The 21,220-nt window shown below is 44.7% G+C and overlaps 1 protein-coding gene across 1 annotated transcript in view; it reads right to left on the bottom strand.

The window, feature by feature from the left end:
• Positions 1–19,862, bottom strand: part of LOC141191640 (proton channel OTOP1-like) — a 100,329-nt gene extending 80,467 nt beyond the window's left edge. The window contains exons 1-2 of the mRNA XM_073661614.1: positions 19,804–19,862; positions 12,399–12,817 (exon numbers count right to left, since the gene is read on the bottom strand). Coding sequence (XP_073517715.1) covers positions 12,399–12,817; positions 19,804–19,862 — 478 coding nt within the window. The remainder of the gene's footprint in view (positions 1–12,398; positions 12,818–19,803) is intronic.
• Between the last annotated feature and the right edge of the window lie 1,358 nt (positions 19,863–21,220).

Genomic DNA, 21,220 nt, shown 5'->3' with positions numbered 1-21,220 from the left:
GAAAGCGATTCAGCGATTCCTGGGCTTTGCCAACTACTACCGACTCTTCATCCCGCACTTCTCTTCTCGGACTGCTCCCATCTCTGCGCTCACCCGTAAGGGAGCAAATCCCAAGGTATGGCCGCCCGAAGCTGAGGAGGCCTTCCTTTCCTTAAAGCAAGCCTTCTCCTCTGCCCCAGTGCTGCACCGTCCGGACTGCAACAAACAGTTCTTCCTGGAGGTTGATGCTTCCTCCTCCTGAGCCGGAGCGGTGCTCACCCAAAACTCTTCATCCGGGAGAATGGTAACCTGCGGCTTCTTCTCCAAACTCTTTTCCTCGTCTGAGCGCAACTACTCCATAGGAGACCAAGAACTGCTAGCCATCAAATTGGCGCTGGAGGAGTGGCGTTTCCTGCTTGAAGGAGCTCTATACCCAGTGATCATCTATACTGATCACAAAAATCTTGCATATCTCCAGAATGCCCAAAGACTCAATCCGCATCAGGCCCGGTGGTCTTTGTTCTTCGCTCGCTTCAACTTTATCCTACATTTCCGCCCGGCGGGCAAGAATGTTAAAGCTGACGCCTTGTCCCGATCCTTCCTGTCCTCCGATCTAGAGGAGGAGCCTATGCACATCATCGACCCCTCCAAAGTAATGAGTATGGCCCCCTTAGATCTGACTCGTCTCCCACCCGGTAAGACATTTGTAGCAGTTCCTGATCGGGAGAAGATTCTTCATTGGGGTCATTCATCTAAACTAGCCAGCCATGCTGGTCAGAAGAAGACTTTCCTGCTCATTACCCGGCATTACTGGTGGCCCACCCTGCGCAAGGATGTAGCAGACTTCGTCTCGGCCTGTTCGTCTTGTGCCCACAACAAAGTTTCCAGACATCTTCCAGCCGGTCACCTCCTGCCTCTTCCCGTACCTGCTGCCCCTTGGCAACACATTGCTATGGACTTTATTACAGATCTCCCTGTTTCTGCCGGCTGTACAGTCATTTGGGTGGTCGCTGACCGCTTTTCTAAAATGGCCCAATTCATCCCTCTGCCTGGCCACCTGTCTGCATCAGAGCTGGCTAAGGACTTCTTCCTTCACATTTTCCGTCTCCATGGCCTACCCCTCCACATTGTGTCAGATCGAGGGGTTCAGTTCACCTCACGCTTCTGGAGAGCTACGTGTAAGCTGCTGGATGTCACCCTGGATTTCTCCTCCGCTTACCATCCACAGTCCAATGGCCAAGTGGAGCGTATCAACCAGATCCTTACCAGCTACCTCCGGCACTTTGTTAATGCTCACCATACCGATTGGGTGGACCTCCTACCATGGGCCGAATTCTCCTACAACAACCATGAGAGCGAATCGACTTCCAAGTCACCGCTCTTTGTAGTCTATGGTCAATATCCCCGGATTCCGTTTCCCGTCTCCGCTTCTGTGGACAACCCTGCCGCAGAGTCTCTGGTCATTGAATTTTCCACCATTTGGGAGAATACTAGGTCTGCACTTTTTCAGTCCTCCGAGCGGATGAAGAGATATGCTGAAAAGAGACGTCTGGATCTGCCTCAATTCCGTCCGGGCGACAAGGTTTGGCTCTTCTCCAAACATGTTCGGCTCAAAATACCCTCCTACAAGTTGGGTCCTCGGTTCATCGGTCCATTTGAAGTCCTCAAACAAATCAACCCAGTGGCCTACAAGTTAAAACTCCCGGCCACCTTACGGATTCCAAACTCCTTCCACGTATCTCTCCTCAAACCTGTTGTGTTTAATTCTTTTTCCAACAATCCAGGTACTCCCCCTGCTCCGGTTTCCGCTGAGGACGTTTTTGAGGTAGAGAACATTCTGGCCACCAAGAGGGTAAGAGGAAAAACCTTTTTCCTGGTGGATTGGAAGGGGTTTGGCCCAGAGGAGAGAACTTGGGAACCCAGGGAGAACATTCATGCCCCGCTTCTTCTTGAAAAATTTCTTTCTCGCTTAAAAAAGAGGGGGCGTAAGGGGGGGGGGGTACTGTAGAATCGGCGTCTCTGCCCTCTGCCAGGCAGAGACGCTGTCCCTCTCACCGCCGTGCTCCCTGCCCGGCGTCCTCCAGCGCTCCTCTTCCTGCTTCTGCTGCCGGCGCGCGCAGCTTCCCGGGCACTGTGCTTAGGGCGCGCGCACGCGCTTCCTTCCTCTTAAAGGGGCCGTGCGCGCCGCCCTAAGGAGTCCCCAGCCAATTGCCGGAGGTCCTCCCATATATAAGGCACCTCCTCCAAAATGGAGGTGTCCGAGCAATAGTTGATGCACAGTGTACTTACCTCTGCTTCAGCCCTCAGGTCCAGCTGCTAGCCTGACTACTAGTCCTGCCCGCCAGCCTGACTATCAGTCCAGCCCGACAGTCTGTCTTCCGTTCAGTCCGCCAGTCTGTCTATGGGCTTCGCCCGCCTGCTTACCTGGGAGCACCTGCCTGTTACCTGTCAGCCTACATGGAGGCTCCCGCCTGTCACTTGCCGTGACCACCTGTCTGCCTACCCGGAGGCTCCTGCCCGTCACTTGCCGTGACCACCTAACAGCCTACCTAGAGGCTCCTGCCTGTCACTTGCCATGACCACCTGTCAGCCTACCTGGAGGCTCCTTCCCGTCACTTGCCGTGACCACCTGACAGCCTACCTAGAGACTTCCGCCTGTCGCCTGCAGTCTCTGCCAGTTCATCTACCCGGACCTCTCGTCAGCCTGCCTGCTGTGTCCATCTGCAGTATCTGTCAGTCTCAGCCATCTGACCGGTGGGAGTCACCTGCTCTCTTACAAGGTCGTCCCCAGAGTAGCACCTGGTCCCTCTGCTCGGTCCCTCCCTGGTCACAGAGTCGTTTGCCACCATTCGACCAGGGTCGGTCCGAGTTAATACTTAGTTACGCCCCTCTGGGTCCCTCCTTGCACCGCAGCACAGAGGTTTCACCACTCGGATCCGTAACAAATTAGTGTACATAAACTGACGAGCAAGCAGAACATTAATAAAACACAGCCAGCAATCTCTATTAAAACACAATAAGGTATTTCTCTTGGATTAACAAATCTAATTGTCTAGGTAATTAAGATTTTATGCTGTGTCATCACACCAACATCCCTGTCATCACGGAGCTCTGTTGAAACCCAGCCTATGGGTGGAATTTAAATGGGACTTTGATGTTTACTGTATACATGAATACTGAAGTATTGCTGTATATTTGTTAAACTCCTGTCCTGAGTATCTCGGGCTCCGCTTCCTTCCCCTTGGTCCGCTGACCTCTGTTGTTCTCCACATTGGGTTTTGCAAGTTGCCCAGCGTGGATCAACTACATCATCTTCCTAGGCTTATTTAAAACCCATTAAGACACACAATTGTGTCTTGGGATTGAGGCTCTAGTTCTATATTTGGTGTGCTCGATCATCTTTGCTGTTTGTGCTTGCATGCATCTTTGCTAGGTTCCTCTTCATCCATCCTGCAGTTCTTGAGATTCCTGAGTATGCCAAGTCCTCATTGCCCACGTGCCTTCCTGCCTACTGCAACAATGCCCAGAACCCGTGTGCCCACCCGGAACTGGGGCTTAGTGGATCCACCTCACAAGGTGACCCTAACAATATGGTATAGGCGATCAGACGATCACTTTTTCAAGTCACCTAATTGGACTAACAAATTCACTAAAAAGTAAAAAAAAAAGTTTTTAAAACTATGAAGAAAAAAAATAAAAAGATACTAAAAATACAAAAAAATACACATATTTGGTATCACTACTTCTAAAAAAGTCCTATCAAGATATAAAATTAATTAATCCGATTAGTAAATACCGTTAGGAGAGAAGAATTTAAAACGACAAAATTGTGGGGGTTTTGCCACCACAACGCTGCAAAAAATGCAGCAAGAAGTGCTGAAAATGTCATAGCTATCCTAAAATGGTATCAGTAAAAATGGCAAAAAAATAAGCCCTTACACAACCCCGTATCACGCAAGGTGAGGGAAGGAACAAGTGTACAACAACGGGAAGAGGGGGAAGGGAGCTCAACAACTAGGGAAAGGGGGAGTGGAGACCCCTAGGCAGATCTAATATCACCCTGACTACCCTATCGTCCCTATATAGGTTCCGCACCTATCGATAAGCAAGAAACCTAATCCCTGAATATCCCTAGAGCTAGACCCTATGTAGCGAGGGGACGGGGTGAACACTAGTCAGGCCCCACTGTAACTAACGACAACAGGATAAACAAACAAAGGGAATACACTTAGCTTGAGAAGACACCAGAGAGATAACGCCAACTGTCCTCCAAGGGAAGTCCAAGAAGAAACTAGCCAACTACTAGCAGTCCAGACATGGACAGAGGAGCATAGAACTATCATCGGCGACTCTCTGGAGACACTGAGAGTTTTTAACTACCAAGCAAGGGTGTGTCAATTAGCAGCAGAAGGTGGAGGTCTCTGCTGGGTCCTAATGGGAGAAAAATATCACTACACTACAGAGATGAGAGAATCAAGAAGGTGTCTGCAATGCCAAGTGCAGTGACCTTCTACAGCCAGATCCAGAGCGACTGCCTGTCACACTTGATACACCCATGACATTACCCCCCTCATACGAGTGGCCTCCAGACACTCAAAACCAGGTTTATCAGGATGAGAGTTGTGGAACGAACGAACCAGCCTAGGGGCATTCACCTCTGATGCCGAAACCCACATCCTTTCCTTTGGACCATAACCACTCCAGTGCACCAAGTACTGTAGGGAACGACACTGGAGACGAGATTCCACAATCCTCGAAATTTGAAACTCAAAATTACCATCAACCATGATTGGGGGCGGCGGCAGGGGAAAGGAGTCAAGAGGTTCTACATATTTCTGGAGCAGAGACCTGTGAAACACATTGTGGATCTTAAGGGCCTGAGGTAGCTCAAGACAAAATGCTGCTGAAGTCTCAGCTTCCAGGAAGGAACTTTCAACTTGATATTCCTGGTATACAACCACACAAAGTCATTCACACATAGGTCCGGACCTGGCGAGCGTTTCCTGTCAGCCATACGATTGTACCTGTCTCCCATGATCTTCAAATTACTCTGCCACACAGAAGAGAGCGACAAAGCAAAACATTCCTCCTCAGGAACTCTCGAAGTCCCTCCCCCACTAAAAGTACCAAACTGTGGTTGGAAACCGTATGCACCAAAGAACAGTGACCTGCCGGTAGATTCTTGGCGATGATTATTAATAGCAAACTTGGCCAACTGTAAGTAAGATGCCCAATCCTCATGGTTCTCAGAGACAAAACACCTGAGGTAAGTCTCTAAATTCTGATTAATGTGCTTGGTCTGTCCATTCGACTGAGGATGGAAGGCAGAGGAAAAGAACAGCTGCACCCCCAGTCGAGTACAGAAAGCTTTCCAGAACTTAGAAACAAACTGGGTTTCTCTATCTGACATCACGAAGGGAACCCCGTGAAGCTACACGATCTCATTTATAAATACTTGAGCAAGAGTCTAGGCATTCGGAAGTGCCAGTAAAGTAACGAAGTGAACCATTTTACTGAGCCTATCTACAACCACCAAAACCACAGTCTTGACTGCAGATACTGTTAGTTCAGTAATAAAATCCATGGACAAGTGTGTCCATGGCCTGCTAGGAATAGGTAGTGGAAGAAGAGGACCAGACGGATGGGTATGCGATACTTTAGAACGTGCGCAAATACTACAAGCAGACACTTGTTCAACCACATCCTGATGCAACCCCCACCACCAAAAACGATGAGAAAGGAGGTCCGTGGTTGCCTTGCCACCTGGATGACCAGCAAGCACCGAGTTATGATGTTCCCTAATTACTTTACGGTGCAGATTAGATGGTACAAACAACCTCCCCGAAGGGGAGGAGGCAGGGGCATCCCCCTAAGCCTCCAACACCTCAACCTCCAAGTCAGGGTACAACGCCGAAATGACTACCCCCTTCTGCAAAATCGGGCAGGGTTCTCATGGTCACCACCACCAGAGAAGCTCCCGGGACAAAGCATCAGCCTTGATGTTTTTGACTCCAGGACTGAAAGTGACAACAAAATTGTCGCCATTCTTCAAACGCTAATTTAATTGCCAAAACCTCCCTATTATCCACGACATAATCTCTTTTAGCCGAATATGATTTCTTGGAAAAGAAAGCACATGGACGCCATTTACCAGGGGACGGACCCTGGGACAACACAGCCCCAACCCCCACCTCCGACGCATCACCTTCAACAATAAAAAATTGAGAAACATCGGGTTGACTGAGTATAGGTGCTGTGGCAACTCTTTAGAGAGGAAAAAGCCTACTGGGTGGCATTTCACCATTTAGAAAAATCAGACCCCTTCCTTGTCATGTCAGTGAGGGGTTTCACAATTATCGAATAATTTTGGATGAATTTCTGGTAAGAATTAGTAAAGACCAGAAAACGCTGTAAAGCCTTCAAGTTCTCGGGACGGTCCCAATCAAGGACAGCATGGATCTTCTCCTGATCCATCCAAAAACCCAATGATGACAACAGGTACCCGAAAAACTGCACCTCCTGGATGGCGAAAACACATTTCTCTAGTTTGGCATTTAGTTTGCTATCCCTTAATATCTGAAGCACCTGTTTAACATGCCCCCGATGTGTCTCAAAATCAGGAGAGTAAACAAAAATATCAACCAGATAGACCACCACAATCCTGCCCCCCAAATGATGGAAAATATAATTTGTAAAATGCTGGAACAATGTGGTAGAATTGGTCAGACCGAAAGGCATAACCAGACTCTCAAAATGAACCTCAGGGGTATTGAACGCTGTTTTCCATTCATCCCCTTCTCTGATTCTAACCAGATTGTAGGCTCCCCTTAAATCCAACTTGGAGAACACCTTAGCTCCCACAACCTGGCTGAACAAATCTGGAATCAGAGGAAAAGGGTATGGATCTCGCATGGTAATTTGATTCAATTCCCGTAAATCTAAACAAAGACGAAGACCGTGTGGCACCCTGCTACACACAGGTACCACAGGACCCAAAAGGGTGCATGGACGGACTTCTCCACAAGAGGCCCTTACTACACACAGACACCTCCACCCTTCCACCTCATACCACCAGAGGGAGCCCTGTTAGGGATATATATACTGGAGGGTGGAGTTAGGTAGGGAGAATGTGCTGGCACTAGAGATCAGCGAAGAGGCAGCACCTGTTGAGCTGCAGTGCTGAGGGCCTCGAGTGTGGCCAGAGGCAAGGAGAGGAGAGAGGAGTTAAGGGGGCAGAGGAGCATCTTAAGCTCACCCCAGAACACAAGCCGGACACCGGGTCCGCGCCTACAGGGTCCTCTACACCCAGTAGGGATAACCGGCATACCAGGAGGATTCCAGACCCCTGGTCAATCTGAAGCTATAATCATTTACAGAACTAGGAACCACGAAGGCCCCAGCATCCAGGGATAGTGGTAGCCAGAGAAAAGTTATACTACCAAGCCGACAGGTGAGAGAGTGAAACAGTACAGAAGCTAGGCCTAGTTCCAGGCTGGCCAGGAGCTTTAGAGAGAGGAAGAAACGGACCAGGAGGCCTACTACACGCTCACTGGGGAGAGTCCAGAAGTGCACCCTTCCTACTAGGTACACTGGACCATACCTGCCGTTACACCAGCAAAGGTACTGAAGCGAATCCCCTGTGTGCGTGTCCGTCATTCACCCTGACCTGACCAGGCCACCTCTCACCTGCATCCCTTCCATCAACCCTGCCCCGTGGGCCCGCTCCGCCTGTGGGGAGCAGAAGCATCCCAGCTGCCATCCCATCAGCCCCGGAGGTCTGCAGCAGCGCTGGTACCCATTACCAGGAACCACAGGTGGCATCACGAGACAAAACTGTTATTCATCCCTTCAAGTAACAAGCCCCTTTTAAAGAGTGACCCCAGAGTACGGGCCCGGGAGCCGACTGCCGTGACCTCCCAAGAAGGTAAAGGCCCGGGTACCGAGTCCCCCATATCCCCCTGGGTGAGTCAACCACCATCTTTCTTCTTCACAAAGAAGAACCCTGCCACCACAGGCGAAGATGAGGGTCTGATATGTCCCTTCTCCATTCTCTCCGCAATGAAATCCTTCATGGCTTGTCTCTCAGGGCCAGAAAGATTATACAGTCTGGACTTTGGTAGTTTAGCTTTAAGGTTAGGTCAGGTTAATAGGACAGTCATATGCACGATGAGGAGGCAAATACTGACACTCCTTCTCACAAAACAATATCTTCAAAACCAGACAAGAATGAAGGTAAGGTCTCCGTAGAGACTGCAGAAAGGGAAATGTTTAAGCAGTTCTCATGGCAGTAATCTCCCCATTCAACAATCTCTCTGGATTGCCAATCCACTATCAGATTATGTTTCACCAACCAGGGTAGACCCAGTACAATCGGAGTTTGATGGCCCTCTAGGACATAACAAGGAATTATCTCATAATGAAAAGACCCCACCCTCAGTCTCACATTATGTACAATCTGAGTTAGAGTTGTCTGTGCAAGTGGTGCTGAGTCAATGGCATAAATAGGAATGGGCTTAGCTAAAGTACAGCAAGTAAGTCCATGAGTTCTAACAAACTCAGCATCAACCATGCTGACTCCAGCCGCACTGTCTACAAACACAGAAATGTTCTCAGTCCTGCTCTCTAGCACCACATCTGCTGTCAGGACAAACCGAGAACTGCAGGTTGACGAAAAACACACCCCCTAATTATCAAACTACAGAATACCAAGGGATAATCGAGTTTCTTTTTGCTTAAGAATCAAGGAACAGGCCCCGATAAAATGTCCCTTTTTTCCACACAAAAAAACACACTCCCTTTTTCTTGCGGATCTCAGGGGAAACATACGACGCTGAGGCACCCCCTAACTGCATGTGCTCATCCAACTCCACAAGTACTGGTTCACCCCCAGATAGCCCCCCGGCAAAGGGGTGTTAGCCCGAAAAGAGGGCTCAGGAGAAGGTGGTCTCACCCACCTATCCCGAAGGCGTTTATTACCACTTATAGCTAATGACTTGGCAGCCTCCAAGTAATTTCATACACTGCCAAGGTATCTTTCAACCTTTCAGTAAGGCCCTGACAAAATTTGCTTCTAAGAGCCGGGTCATTCCATTTGGTATCGGTTGCCCATCTACCGAATTCGGAGTTATACGTCTCCACTGACCGATTCCCCTGCTGAAGGCTACGCAGACTGGACTCAGCCAAGGAGATTTGGTCAGGATCATCATAGATGGGGGCTAGAGCCCCAAAAAACCCTTCTACTGATTGCAGAACAACAGAATCCTGTGGCAAAGAGAAAGCCCAGGATTGAGGATCTCCTTGCAACAGTGAGATCACCATCCCCACTCACTGCTCCTCATCTCCAGAGGCGTAAGGATGAAGTTTAAAATATAATTTGCAAGCTTCTTTGAATACAAAAAACTTGTCCCTACCTCCTGAAAATCTGTCTGGGAGGACAACTTTGGGTTCAGGCTGGACCAGCCTACCCACAGAGTTCCCAACATTAGGAGTCTGCAGCCGCTGCCATTGCTGCTGAACCTCAGAGCAAAGGTCAGTCACCTCCAGAGACAGCCTGTGCAGCTGCTCTGCCAGCATTGCAACGGGATCCATGAACCAAGAGAGAGGGAAAACACACACAAAAAAAAAACGTGTCAGATTTTGTTTTGTTTTGTTTTTTTTATATACGGCCTGTGATAATGTCACGCAAGGTGAGTGAAGGAACAAGTGTACAACAATGAGAAGAGGGGGAAGGGAGCTCAACAATTAGGGAAAGGGGGAGGGGAGACCCCTTGGCAGATCTAATATCACCCTGATTACCCTATCGTCCCTATATAGGTTCCGCACCTATCGCCGAGCAGGAAACCTAATCCTTGAATGTCCCTAGAGGTAGGCCCTAGATAGGGAGGGAACGGGGTGAACACTAGTCAGGCCCCACTGTAAATAACGACAACAAGGTAAACAAACAAAGGGAATACACTTAGCTTGAGAAGACACCAGAGAGATAACGCTAACTGTCCTCCAAAGGAAGTCTAAGAAGAAACTAGCCGACTACTAGTACTCCAGGCATGGACAGAGGAACATAGAACCATCACCGGCGACTCTCTGGAGACACTGAGAGTTTTTAACTACCAAGCAAGGGTGGGTAAATTAGCAGCAGAAGGTGGAGGTCTCTGCTGGGTCCTAACGGGAGAAATATATCACTACACTACAGAGATGAGAGAAAGAAGAAGATATCTGCAATGCCAAGCGCAGTGACCTTCTACAGCCAAATCCAGAGCAACTGTCTTTCACCCATGACACCCCGTCCACAGAAAAATGAAAACGTTCTAGGTCTCGGAAAATGGCGACACAATCAAACATTTTTTTTAATGTTTTTTATTCATCACTGAATTAGTTAAAAAAGTGTACAAGTTTAGTATTGCGGTAATTGTACTGACCTGGACAATCATGTTGTCAGGTCATTTTTACCTTATAATGTACTTTGTATGAACAATTCCCTCCAAAGGGCATCTTTTTGAGCACTTTGTTTACTTTTTCTCTCGAAAACCCGATAAGAGTTTATTCATTATTATTAAGTGAAGTTAAAAATACGCCTGGAACATGCTGATTAAAAAATGCCCCAAAAACACTGAACAGATGCTCAAATAAAAAAACACTCAGAAAATAACCAAAAAAGGCTAAAAAGACACTTAAGCGCTGAGTGTACATACTCTCATGCTATGCGCACATGGTGCGTTTTTTTATGTGTTTGGCCCCAAAAAAAGCTTGTTAATCCTTATCCCAGCATTGCCTGTGAGAATTTTGAAGATCTGTGCACATGATCAGGAATTTTCCTGACAGGATTTCATGTGCGTTTAAATCTGCAGCATCTCAATTCTTTGTGCGTTTTTGCCTGCATTTTCTTATGTAATGCATTGGCTTTGTTGTTCTTCATTAATCACCATATGATGTTTTCTGCTAATTAGGTTTTGGAACACAGGGGCTGGAATGTGCACTGGGTCTTCTCCTCCCTGTCTGTGATTCCCGGCCCCTCCGCTGCTTCCGGTCCTTGAATGACAAGTCAATGCTGAGATTTCAAACAGAGGAGGTGTCATTCACAGACCAGAGGCAGGCGGAGGGGTCAGGGATCACAGACAGGGAGGAGAAGACCAAGTGCACAGTCCGGCCCCTAATTAGCAGAAAGCTTCAATTGGTGATTAACGAAGAATCAGAAAGCAGATTTCTTCACCAATTCATCAATGTAACCTGTATTATAGCGCCATTACAGCCGTGTCTTTACATTACAAAATTGTGCTGACAAGTTCTCTTTAAGTAGGGGTTGTCCAGTACTGGACAACTGTTTTAACATAGTTTTCAAAATAGTTTTGTTCGACTCAAGAATATGTTGAGCATAGCTGAAATTATTTCCATAACCATGACCCCTATTTACAAGCCATGCCCATATTTCTCGCCTCCTGATTGGGCATATTAATCTGGGCTCAAAGGAACTACAAAATACTTTACCCCAATAAAAGTACCATTTTTTTGGATATACATCAAAAATACAAATTCAAAAATGATTCACTTGTAAACCAAATATTATACATAGTGCAGTAGAGTCCCCATTGTGTTGGTATGTACGGTATATCGCATGTACCAGGGGTGGACAAATCATTGGTGCAACTTATGCAGCCGCAGAGGGGCCCAATAGGTAATGGGGCCCACTACCACCTCCAAAGCAGCAAACAGATTCTGTCAGACATATTATTGGACAGCAAGGGGCCCCAATACTGTTATTGCACAAGGGTCCTTTTCTGTCTCTGTATCCGCCAGTGGCACCAACTATAGACCATATATAATATATGTTACTGACATCAAGTCGATTTATTAAATAGATATGAATCTCTATAGAAGTTCAAAAAAATAAATGTACATCTAGACACCAGGGCTCAAACAGATGACAAAGCACCATGGCACCATGCCCAGAAAACTTTCCGAGAGCATTTCCTTACAGGAGGATTCAGCAGACTTCTGCGGGTTTCAGGGGAATTGCCAAGTCTTCATATTGCTTGGTGGTTCTTCCCTTTTTTTTGGCATGCCCATGGACATTCCAAGGATAATTGGTTAGAATACTATAGGATGTTCTAAGGTCGGGTTGATATCCTAGCCTTGAGGTTTGAGGAGACTCAAAAGGTCCCGGCCTCATCTGCAGAGACAAGAACTGTAAATGACAAGTGATAATTAATGACCGTTTTCAGATCTTTCATTGGGGATCAGGAGCTTTCAGTTACACTTCTGGTTGGGGGGAATGGGAGATAAAAGCCTTGGAAGGTTGAGGCTTTTTGAGCAGTTGCTCTTTTTCCATCCCTATAATTTTACTCTGTGTTGAGGTGCTCTGACTGATGTGATTACACTTTGTACATCTCTGGGCATTAAAATAATGATAATAATATTTTACTTACATCGTAGCCACCTGGCACCAGCGTGTCCATCTTTCTCAACAGCAGCCCATCTCTTTCTGCTACCAATAGCCATATAAAAAATCATCCACAGGACCTGAATCAGCATTAAAATGATCAAGAAGATCAACCGGTCACTTTCGGCGAGGCCATCGATTTTTAAATAAGTAGCAAACATCAGAAGAAGTCCAACGATGAAGATATTGATGCCATACTGACTGCTGGCAATCTCGCTGTTCTTATGCTTCCGGCTGGAAATAGTTTTTTTGGCTCGCATATGCGGGTCAGATAATATAGGAGGAGGTGGAGGAGGAGGAGGTAATGTTATTTCATCTGCGATATCCATAATATTCAGAGAGATTTTCTTCAGTGTAGCATTTACTGTAGCATAGCTGTTGTCTTCAGTCATGTCTGTGACCGTTTAGATAAAGGAAATCCCTAAAATAAACCATAGAAGTTAAATAAGTGCACTCCAAATAACATTATACATGTGCAGCAGAGCTGTCCTTGTCACAATATAAAAATATCTAACTAAGGCTATGTTTACACTTGCGTAGTGTTACAAATGGTGATTCTGTCCTCCCACCTGGAAATGTAGCAGGTCTGGTGCTGCGCTACTCCGGTCGCAAGCGCCACCATTGTCCTGACCCTGGAGGCGGAGCTACTGTGCATGCAGGGAAACGGTCCCAATCTTGTTGTGGGATGTGTGAGGACGCTGTTGAGTCTAGTACTGAGCAGTGGCTGGATTATGTTCAGTCTGCTGCTGAAGCTAGCAGGGAGTGGCTGTCTGGGGATGATTGGGAGGTAATCAACACCTGATCATTAGGTGGGCTATTTAACCCTGCTCCCTGCTCAGTCATTTGCTGTTTATTGCAGTTCCAATGTGCTGTGGTGTTCAGTGGTGCTAGCATTAGGTTTTGCTATCTTTCAGGGATTTTCTCATTTTCTCTTCTGGTTTCACTTCCTGGGATTCTTGCAGAGGTACTCCCCTGGTCCTTGACTAGGCACCAGATGCCAGCTGTCCAGCGAAATCAGGCCTGGGAAGGGCTCTGTCAAAGTCCCCCTTCCATTTACTGGGAGCTGCGTGAAGAGTATTCCCGGCCCTCAAGGACTTGCCTAGCTGGGCAGCTTGTGCCAAGTGCGTCTGTGGCTGCACCTTTGCTGATTTGGCACCGTTCTTGCTGGGTCCCTCTTCGAAGAGCATAACACATAGGACATTCTTTTGTCTGTTCCGTTTTTCAGAACAGACAAACAAAATTAATGTCCAAAGCGAATCCATTGCATAAATGATGCAAACAGAGGCAAAAGAGCCCCACTTGTAATCATGGGGTCCATTATGTGCTCTAGTGCACCACTCATAGCAGTAGACTAAGGGGACCATGAGTTTGGTAAGCTCGGTCCTAAGAGGCACTACCTCACCATTTGGGTGTCACAATTTCAACGGTGTCTGCCTACCCGGGATGCAAATTCAGTTGAACACAATTGTGAAGAAGGGAGCCGTCAGCTACCTGTTCCACCATTCACCCTGTGCGTCTGAAAGCAGCAGGTCCAATAATATAGCACCGAGTCACAATCACATCAACAATCGAGACCATCATTACGTTATGACATCAGATGCAATTCTGCCAAACGCAAGCATCAAATGTTCAACCAGGCCGATTAGTCAGACACTGGTGCTTTAAAGGTCATTCATCTTTCGGACATCACACTTGCACTTGCTCAGCCATCTGTTCTGGCTTCAAGCTCTAATTTTAGTCCTACTTCTAATTTTGGCTATATTAATGCTGTTAAAGATACTTTTTTTGATTGCATATAAAACAAGGGATCCCTTCTGCTATTAAAAAGAAATCTACCACCTTCCTTCCTCTTACACTTTTGCCCAGCGATCAAAATATTTGTGAGATCAGTATGTGAAGATCTTGAGAAAATGTTGGTCCAATGTCAAAATGCCAACCTTACTAACACCAGAGATTAGCATTGAGCTAATTAAAGGGAATGAATAACATAGGGACCGATTCATCAAGACCAGTGTTGTTCATGCCGGTCCTGATGAGGGGGCGTACTGGAGTCAGATGCTCCTGATTCATGAAAAGGTTCATGGGTCTTCATGAATCTGGAGCATCGGATGAGTGGTGTGCATCTCCATTTGGTATGCCAGAAATCTCACTCCAGTCAGGAACTAGAGTGAGATTTCTGGCATACAGAATGCCACAGCTCATCATGAATTAGACTCTCCCGCCGTGCCCCTGTCTCATTCCAGCTCCACCCATTTTGGCACAGCTTGGAAAAGCTAGCGTGAAGACGCCAAAAGATGCAACATTTTGGCGCAACTCTGAGTTGTGTCTAAATTTTGTGACTTTTCAAAGGTTTTAAGCCAGAATTCTGCCATCATAGTTGGTTAGAACACTAAGAGACTTCAGTAGAGGTATCATTTCTGAATTTGTGCTGCAATATTATGTTCCTCTTCCTGTTTTTAAAAGTTAGGAGGTATGCTCTTCTGTGACTGCACCTATGTCCACGTCCAATCCGTCGAATACTTTTTTAATATATTCTTTTTGAAGGGGGTAGCCCAGTTAAGTTTTTTGCTATGGAGCTCCATGAGTTCTATGTACTCCCCTGGTTATGTGTTAATTGTTAGAACTTAAGAAAAAGCATAGCATGCAGAACTGTTCTAAAATCTGATATATAACGGAACCCATACTAATTAACAGGGCCCCTCCACACGCATTTGCATTACTAATGGAATGTAACAGTTTCAGACATTAAATCCATTTGTACCTAAAAAAAATGGAACATCTGAATGCAAGTGTGAACATAGTCTAATATTTTAATTGTAAAAAAAATGCTAAATAAATAATACCAATATACAGTAACTTAAATATAATTATAAAATATTATTTACAAGCACATAAACTATCATATACTCTGTTAAGGAAAATATAACTAATCGGCAAATGTTCTTGTTATGGGGAGAGATCTCTTATAGTGGTGACACAACAAGACATCTACTTTTGCTGTGTCTTTGCAGTATGTTTTTGCCACAATGACATCATAATAATAATCTTTTTATTTATATAGCACCAACATATTCCGCAGCGCTTTACAATTTACAGACATTGTCATCACTGTCCCCATTGGGGCTCACAATCTACATTCCCTATCAGTATGTCTTAGGAGTGTGGGAGGAAACCGGAGGAAACTCATGCAAACACAGGGAGAACATACAAACTCCTTACAGATGTCATCCTTGGTGGGATTTAAACACAGGACCCAGCGCTGCAAAGCAACAGTGCTAACCACTGAGCCACCGTGCTGCCCATACATCAGGATGCATTCGTTTTTAAATACAATGTGGACGTGTCCTGGGAAAAATCCCATGAAAATTGCCAACCCAACATTTCCTCATAGAAGAAAAAAAAAGGCCTGATTTTTCACTACCGCTCAGCCTTTCGGCACCGGCGCACACATAGGATATCAGAGTCCCAGTGACGTCATCACACCGCGTCGAGACTCTGACGTCCTGTGCGTGCGTTGGAGCCAGCTCCTCGGCCATTGCATCATCCTTCCTTTACCGAGAGGCTCAGCGGTAATGCAGTATGATGTGAGGACAGAGACCCTGATTCCAATGATGTGTCACTTACTGGGCTGCTAGGTGTGGTTTCAATAAAATTTGTGTTTTATTAGCAGGACTAGTTGTCTCGTGCCTTCTAATCCTCCTGCTCTGTATAATCCCCACCCCCACCACTGATTGGCAACTTTCTGCCTATTCACAGTGTACACAGGAAGCAGCCAATCAGTGTTGTGTGTGGGGTTATACAGAGCTCAGCATTCAGAAAACTGGTAGATGTGCAGCAGAGAAAACAGGTATTTTATCAAAACTGCAGCAAGCAGCCTAGCAAGTGACACATCCCTGGAGTCAGGGTCTCTGCCCCTACATCATGTTGATGAAACATTCCCATTAAGGACAGTTTTTACACAGGAACCAACAGTTTGGGAAATTCATAACGAAAATCCGCTGATTAAGTTTTATAGCGTGCTGTGTTTTTCTCCAAAGTAGTACACCATGATGGGCAATATAGTGACCGATAGAATGCAACACTGTGACACCCCAATAGTATATTTTGGGGTCATTTTCATGTTAGACAGGACTTTAGTTCTTACAGAAAATGATTAAGGTCCAGGTGACTGAATCATTTGGATCAACCCTTAATCTAGTTGCTGAGTACCTTGGTATTTACAGTTTTGTCTAAGGCTCAATTCACACATCCGTGTCTATTTTTATATCAATGGAAAATGGACCTTTTCTTTCTGGGTGTCATTGATTTTGGTTCCGTTTTTTTCTCACAGCTTTTTTTGAAGCAGATAGAGTTTCTGAACTTTTATTTTTCTTTTGACTCTTAAAAGGGCTTATTCTCTTTGAGACAATGTTAATGCCATGGCTACAGTTTGTTGTGGCATAACAAACCGTGCTGTACTCACACTCTGAGTCTCCGCTGCTATCTGTCATTGGCTGCAGCGCTGACATCTGGTCAACAGCGCAGCAGCCAATCAGCGATCTCAGCAGCTATAAAAGAGGGTGTTCTATTGACACACAGCTCACTGATTGGCTGCCACACTGTCGAAGGTCCGTCAGCACCGCAGTCAATGGCAGAACCTGAGAGCATCGGCGAAAACTCACTGGCGGACCTGGGGAAGGTGAGTATTGTGCAATGTGTTATGTTTTAACAAACTACAGCTGGAGCAAAATATTGTCTGAAAGGGGATATCAAGATAAATAAAAGACGAGCTCACCAGTTATTAAAGTCCAGAATGGACGGAAAACACGTTCCGCCCATTATGAAGAAAAAAAAATATAGAAAAAGGTATTTCAGCTCCTGGTAAAACATCACTTTTATTCCATAATTAAATGTTAAAATTTCAACCAAAGTGGTGAGACAAAAGAGCGACGCGTTTCGAACGTAGTCCAATTTTCTTCGTGAAATTTGTCAAATCACAAATTTGATTGTGATTTTATTTGCAATTTTCTTTCCCCTGTTGTCCTTTTCTCAATCACATGGTATCTTTCAGTATGTTTAGACTGATTATTTAAGACTGTTGGGTAATTTTCACATTAAGCTTTGACAAAGAACGTTGGACTATGTTCGAAACGTGTCACTCTTTTGTTTCACCACTTTGGATGAAATTTAAACATGTAATATTGAAGAAAAGCAATGTTTTACCAGGTGCTGGAATACCTTTATCTATATTTTTTCTGAAAAGGGACAACCCCTTTAAAAAAAAAGCATCAGTGAATCAGGATGAGACTCGGATAGAAAACTGAAGTACAGAGCCTGCCTTCCATGTTTCGGCTGTTTTTTTTTTCAGATCTCCATCGACTTTAATGGCTGAATTTAATCCACATAACAGCTGAGAATAGGACATGTCCTGAGTCTCACGGACCGGGGACACAAATCCCTTTTTAAAATGAATGTGTGAATTAATCTATGAAACTCCTACGGGTCTGTGTTCTGTCCAAGAAAAAAATGGACAGTACCTGGACGTATCACATGGATGTATGAATATAGCTTTAGAGATAGAGGTCTAAGTGGTGACATACCGGCCCTGGCATGCCAAGATAAACAGGCTTATTTGCCATGCAATGGTCCTCTGGGAAATTAAATATGCAAATTGCCTCTTCAGAGAGGAAGAAGACTAGAACTTTACACACGCCACCTGTTGGAAGCAGCATACGTAATTTCCCAGAGGAACATTGCATGAAGAATAAGCCTCCTTACACTGGTATGCCAGGGCCGGCATGTCACTCTCCACAAGGAGAAACGTTACCCCTTAGACCTCAGTCCAGAGCCTCTCACCTAGCCAAATCAGTTCTCATACTTTGCATTGATGAGGGGCAACACCCTGAAACACCGTGTCTGCAAATTGAGATTCTGATTTGTCTTTTATCCTAAGTCATATTGTAAGACTTGTGAAAGGGTCGATATTGACTTGTAGGATTGCTGCTTTAGAGATAGACAATGCAATCTACTTGCTTTAATATTTATACACAGACCTATTGATTGGATACTGCCGGATATTAGCTTCCTATACCCTCTGGTCATGAATCGCCTTACCCTACACCCCTCATATAGAATTTTGCATAGTATTGTTAAATTATATTTGTATTTTAATTGATTGATATCCAGGACTTTTTATAGTTGGAGGAGGAAGCAATTACTGTAATTTTGTGAGTCAACAAGTAAATGATAAGCTTTGGATTTGATCGGCGCTTGTGGTTGGATCATGTTATAAAGATTTCATAATTTCTGTTGCAAAATTTTTCATCTGATCTATAATGGAGATGGCCATGGGCAATCTTTTCTATGTAGTCCCGTATAATATGACTCTAAGCATTCAGCCTCATTAAGAAGTCAGTTTTTCTTATACGAGTGTTATCTAGGTTTTTCACGGATAGCACTTGTGCCTATAATAATCTATGGGAATGTTCACATGTCAGACTTTTTCCTCGGAACCAAAGTAGTCTGTGCAAAATCATGGAGACTCGTCCGATATTGATCCGTGGGCGGGATCAAAATCGGCAATGCAAGTCTGTGGGTCCATGAAAAAAATCGGATAGCATTCCGGTTGTTTCTTTTTTCCATGGACTGATAGGAGAAGGTAGAGAAACTTTTTATTTTTTTCCCATCTGAGAAAAACTGATGAAACTTTGATGAAAATCAGTGATGAAACTTGGTCCGTTTTTCTTGTATGTGAAAAAAAACAACTGATGCCTGAATTAGGTCTTAAGTGAATATGATTTATGATCCGATCATGGCAGCAAAAGTTGGCATTATTTTTGCGTACATTTATAGTCCCCCAATGATTTTAATAGAAGCTGTTATTTGGGGGGAAACTAAACTGATTCAAGTAAAATGATAGGGGTCAAACGCAATTCCTAATACCCGTGTTTCGGCCAACATCATTGATTAACCCAGTTATATATTCAATTTTAATTCAGAAATTGCGCCCCCATCCTACTAGCCTCAAAATTGCACCCCCATCCTACTGGCCTCATAGGCCACTTCTTACTTCTGCTGATTCTTCTTATTGGTCCTGATGTTATATTATTTATACATTGGGTGTTTTAAAACTGTCTTTAAAGAAAAGGTTCACCCATAAGACGTCACTAAAACACAGACCTCTTTTTTAAAAACTTAAATTAGTTATGGAAACATCAAATACATATGGAAACAAACATGGAGACATCAAAAAATCTTCTTGACATATCCACCAGGTACATACATCGTACCCAAGATATGTGATACTGTATATCACGATGATGGATCAGTGTCAGGACTTATGATCAGTGAAATAATATGAAGAAAATATTATCAAATCCTGTCTCAGGTTCAAAGCAAATGATCTTCCTTACCTGACTGATGAGATGAAGAATTCCCCTGTGGATCTTCTGATCTGGTAGAGCTGGTTCATGCCTTCTGAGTAATTTCTGTGTTTGATCCCTTTTAAATGCATTCCCTGGGTGATGTCAGCAGCGGGGCGTCACTTACAATGGGATAGGATTGCAGGAGGGATCCAATAATGGAAAGAAGAACAAATGTTTCCAAATGAAATATTAGAAAGAGAAGCAATTTAATGGCGTGAAAGTTAACTTATTGTACAGTGCATCTTAAAAACAAATTAAAGGGATGCTCTAAGACAGAGAAGAGACAACCTATGCAGAAACACAAGGACCCAAAAGGACCACTGACTTTTTAAAAGGAACTTCCTACCTTCTATTAGATTGGTGATTCCATCACCAGCATTGTGGAAGAACATAGTGGACGAGCAGTTTGACAACAAGTGGTATCCACTGATGAAATAGTATGTCATTAACAGGTCACTCATTCTGCTGATCATTTACAATCATGATTATATTATGTTCATATTTTTCAACAAATTTGGTTCTCAAGTTCTCAGACCGTTCTCTTCTCCTCTTTCAGTTCTCCATGCTTAGTATGGCACACACAGACACAAAATGCAAAGACTGACTCAGCTTCTCTTTTTATCTGGTTCCAGGTGTGATTTTCATATTGCCCACATCTGTTACTTGCCAAAGGTGAGTTTGAACGAGCATCACATGCTTGAAACAAAGTTGTTTATCCACAATTTTGTCTGGCCCTTTTTGGGGGTTTTGTGTGAAATTATGTCCAATTTGTCTTTTTTTCACAGGTTTTTTTGTGTTATTCCAGTACACACAAAGCAAATAAACATGTGTATAACAAAATATGTGTAATTGCAATAATTTTCTGGGAGAAATATTTCATTTTCAGAAATAATTTCAAGGGTGACAACACAATCAGCCATGACTGTAAGTGAGTAAAGATGGATGCTGTTCCTGACAGCAGGTTGTCTTTACACACACCCAGGATGAAAATCATGCAATTCTGATCAGTCACTCTTAACAACATACAACTACACTATTTGGACACCTACAGGAGCTTTTATGACTTCCTATTCTAAAATTAATATGGAATAAGTTTCCCCTTTGCAGCTGTAACCTATCCCATTCTTCTAAGACGGCTTTCTACACGATTTTGGAGGTATCTGTGGGAATTTTTATCCATTCATCCAAAAAAACATTTGTGAGGTCAGACTCTGATGTTGGAGGAGAGGCCGGGCTTACAATCTCCATTATAGTTCATCCCAAAGATGTCTGATGGGGTTAAGGTTCTTCCACATCAAATGCCACACACCAAAAAAAGGCCTTCTCCAAAGTGTTCCTACAAAGTTGGCATCTACAATTGTCCAAAATATCTTTGTCTACTTTTTTTTTTTTTAACGTTGAAGGT

The sequence above is a fragment of the Phyllobates terribilis genome, unplaced genomic scaffold (genome assembly GCF_046119375.1).
Source record: "Phyllobates terribilis strain yellow unplaced genomic scaffold, ASM4611937v1 Scaffold_1__5_contigs__length_1240528914, whole genome shotgun sequence".
NCBI lineage: Eukaryota > Metazoa > Chordata > Amphibia > Anura > Dendrobatidae > Phyllobates > Phyllobates terribilis.
Note: the sequence above shows the minus strand (reverse complement) of the source record. Positions and strands in the feature narration are given on the sequence as shown.